Below are 3,940 nucleotides of genomic sequence, written 5' to 3' on the forward strand. Positions count from 1 at the left end.
TGATTAATTCCTGTACCTCATGTCGAGTCAATTAGTAAGGAATTGGCTGTGCCGTCTGATTTGAACGAGATGGTGATACCGTAGTCAAATCATCATGGTTTTTTTTTACAAATCAAGATGCAAAACATGCCAACGCCGCTTGGCGACTAGCCCAACAGTACTAAGCAGAGCAGTACAACGAAGAACCCCAGATGATATGCTGAGCTATTACCGTTACTTGCTGTCCACAGTACACCAAACTTCCAAACCAGAAGTGCGACGCCCCTCCCCAAACAAACCCCAGGTCGCCTTCAGCAGAAGCGACCAAAACCTCACTCCATGTAATCCCCACAAACCTAGGCTTCTTTTCTCCGGCTTCGCTTTAGTGGCGGCCATGCCGATGCTCCGCGCCCATGTGAAACAACGCCGCGCCGGTGCTTCCTAAGAAGCCCTCCTTTGGAGCGTTGGAAAGCCTTCGCGGTTCGCATCGACGAAATACGCTTGCTCGCCTTGTGCGTCCCTTTCCTCGGTTTCTTCTATACACGTCATAACTTGCAACCAATTCCTTTTTGTCCCTTGCATCCCGCAGCTCGCTTGTTCTATATAAAGCCGCCATGGAAAAGCGCAAGGTCCGCATGCAAAATACTCTGCACCAGAAAGCGTGTCGAGGAGGGGCGTGCTTTCTGGTGCGTGCTAGCTCCGGGGGGGACTTGGCGGTGATTATCATGGGGGAGGCGGCGGCGGCGATGGCTGGCTCGCCGTTCCCGACGGTGGAGAAGTGCTCGTCCAGCGACCGGGACGGCGACACGGTCGTGGCGGACCTGGACGGCACGCTGCTGTGCGGCCGGAGCTCGTTCCCGTACTTCGCGCACATGGCGTTCGAGACCGGCGGCGTGCTGCGGCTGCTGCTGCTCATCGCGCTGGCGCCGCTCGCGGGCTTGCTCTACTACTTCGTGTCCGAGCCGGCGGGCATCCAGGTGCTCATCTTCGCGTCCATGGCGGGGGCCAGGGTCTCCGACATCGAGGCCGTGGCGCGCGCCGTGCTGCCCAAGTTCTACTGCGCCGACCTGCACCCGGAGTCGTGGCGCGTCTTCTCGGCGTGCGGCCGCCGGTGCGTGCTCACCGCGAACCCGCGGGTCATGGTCGAGGCGTTCCTCAAGGAGTACATCGGCACGGACGTCGTCGTCGGCACGGAGCTCGTGGTCTGGCGCGGCCGCGCCACGGGGCTAGTCCTCTCACCCGGCGTGCTCGTCGGCGAGCAGAAGGCGGACGCGCTCCGGAAGGCGTTCGGCGACGCCGCGCCAGAGGTCGGCCTCGGCGACCGGAAGACGGACTACCCGTTCATGAGGCTGTGCAAGGAGGGCTACGTCGTGCCGCCCACGCCGAAGCTCAAACCCGTCCCGCGGGAGGACCTGCCGAGGCCGGTGGTGTTCCACGACGGCCGGCTCGTCCAGAAGCCGTCGCCGGCGCTGGCGCTGCTCACCGTGCTCTGGATTCCGATCGGGTTCCTGCTCGCCTGCCTCCGCATCGCGGCCGGCGCGCTCCTGCCGATGCGCATGGTGTACCACGCGTTCCGCGCCCTCGGCGTCCGCGTCACCATCAAGGGCAACCCTCCGCCGCCGGCCAGCCGCGAGACGGGTCAGACCGGCGTGCTCTTCATCTGCTCCCACCGCACCCTCCTCGACCCCATCTTCCTCTCCACCGCCCTGGGGCGCCCGATCACCGCCGTCACCTACTCGGTGCGTAGTCATGCGACTTCGATGCTAGCTAGCTACTTGGGTCATGCAAGTCGCATCAGAGAATCCACCACCACCGATATGATCAACCAATAACTTAACACCCACTGATCGATGTCGATACTGATTTTTTCTTCTTCGATCATCAGGTCTCGCGGCTGTCGGAGATCCTGTCGCCCATCCGCACGGTGCGGCTGACCCGTGACCGCGCCGCCGACGCCGCCATGATCCGGCGCCTGCTGGCCGAGGGCGACCTGGTGATCTGCCCCGAGGGCACGACGTGCCGCGAGCCGTTCCTGCTCCGGTTCTCGGCGCTGTTCGCGGAGCTGACGGACGAGATCGTGCCGGTGGCGATGGAGAACCAGATGAGCATGTTCCACGGGACGACGGCGCGCGGGTGGAAGGGGCTGGACCCCTTCTACTTCTTCATGAACCCGAGCCCCGGGTACGTGGTCACCTTCCTCAACAAGCTCCCCGCCGAGCTCACCTGCAGCGGCGGCAAGAGCAGCCACGAGGTGGCCAACTACATCCAGCGGCTCATCGCGTCCACGCTGTCCTACGAGTGCACCAGCTTCACCCGCAAGGACAAGTACAAGGCGCTCGCCGGCAACGACGGAACCGTCGTGTCCAAGCCCAACATCGACAAGAAGAAGGTTATGGGCTGCTAGCTTAGCGAAGAACCGTATGGCTAATGGGCCTCTGATTATAAGCCCAATAAGTGGCATACGCGCTTTCCGTGCTTCATGTTTTCGGCACGCGGATACGTCCGTATGTAATTGTTTGTTGTGTTCTTATATCAAACACAAAAGAAACGGTACGCGTACATTGTTTAGTTCTAAAGTTTGAATTTCGGGTTAATAAGTTTTAAAGTTTGAACATCATTAAATTAAGTGCTTCAAAGGTTATTCCTTCATCTAAATAAAAGGTCAAATCAAAACTCGATCCAGAAGCTTCTTCATGTTCTTATTAGGAGAACATGCACATTCGCACTACAGTTTTTGCCCCCACAAGGCCACAATTATACATATTTTATATATATATATATATAAAATGTAGGACGTATCTACGTGAGGTACGTGATCATACTGAAACATATATATATATATATTAATAAATATATATATATATATTAGAGAGAGAGAACATCTATGTATGCATGTACCTATGTATGTATACATATAAACTCATTCAATTGTTGCCTTGTTATCACGCGGGTATCCTAGCTACCAATAGCTCACCTAGTTCTTGTCTTTCTATCAAAGCATGATGCTGCGTCTGGAGACGGGTGAGCAAAGAGGGGCACGTCCGTGAATGGGTAACCCATCCAACCAGTATGATATCCAGCCCCGGCGTCGATGGCGTCCGGGGACTCTCGGCAAGGCGTCACCGGCGAGGTCGTCGCTCAATTGGAACGAGGTCGCGCTACAGGCCCTCGACTCGAGGGCCTCGAGGGTCGAGGCGCGCGGCGGCGTCTCAGTGGCAACACGACCGGCGAGCCCATGTCGGCGTGGCGGCTCGACGGAGACAAAAGCCACCACCGTCGTCTGCGGACCTTGTTTCGGCGCTGCGAGGTGGCTCGCGGAGCAGAGGACGCCGCCCAGCGGCAGCGCAGGGGGTGGACGGTATTTCATTTGCCGTCCACCCCTTGGGTCCCGGCGTCCGTCCGATCGGCGACGGGCGGTCCGGATTCGACCAATCGACCTGATAGTGATCTGTCTTGGCTGTTTCCTGGCTCGGGAGCCGGGATGGCGCAGCGGCGAAGCTCCGTGGTGACCGCGCTGCTCGAGGTCGCCGCTGCTTTCGCCTCCAATCTAGCCGTGGTGGTGAGCGGTGACGCTGCTGGACGCCGAGCAGCTGCAGGAACGCGAAGCGCGCGGCGGGCAGGCGAGGCCTTGTCCCTGGATACCCGGCGCGTCGAGCTGCTCGTCGGCTTGCAGCAAGATGACCGCGGCGTCCGATGCTTGACGGTGAAAGGTCCTCTGCGAACATGCTCTGTTTGCATATCTGTTGGATGACGGCTCCGCCCTTCAGGGTACAATGGTACATACTACACTGCAAGATTTAATTTTAGAGTAAAATGTATAGCTGGTCCTTAAATTTGATTCGGGGTATTATTCTAGTCCCCAAACTTTCAAATTGCATATTCAGATTCTCAAACTTGCTAATCATATCACATGAAGTCCAAATCATCATTATTAAGTTAAAAAGTGAAAGTGCTCAACTTA

General features: G+C 57.6%; 1 protein-coding gene across 1 annotated transcript; it reads left to right on the forward strand.

Moving 5' to 3' along the window:
* Positions 1-450: 450 nt before the first annotated feature.
* Positions 451-2,562, forward strand: LOC112876912 (glycerol-3-phosphate 2-O-acyltransferase 6-like). Its single transcript, XM_025941091.1, has 2 exons — positions 451-1,718; positions 1,865-2,562. The coding sequence occupies exons 1-2, from the start codon at positions 594-596 to the stop codon at positions 2,381-2,383; spliced, it is 1,644 nt and encodes a 547-aa protein (XP_025796876.1). The 5' UTR covers positions 451-593; the 3' UTR covers positions 2,384-2,562.
* The last annotated feature ends 1,378 nt before the right edge of the window (positions 2,563-3,940 follow it).

Source organism: Panicum hallii, chromosome 9 (assembly GCF_002211085.1).
Source record: "Panicum hallii strain FIL2 chromosome 9, PHallii_v3.1, whole genome shotgun sequence".
NCBI lineage: Eukaryota > Viridiplantae > Streptophyta > Magnoliopsida > Poales > Poaceae > Panicum > Panicum hallii.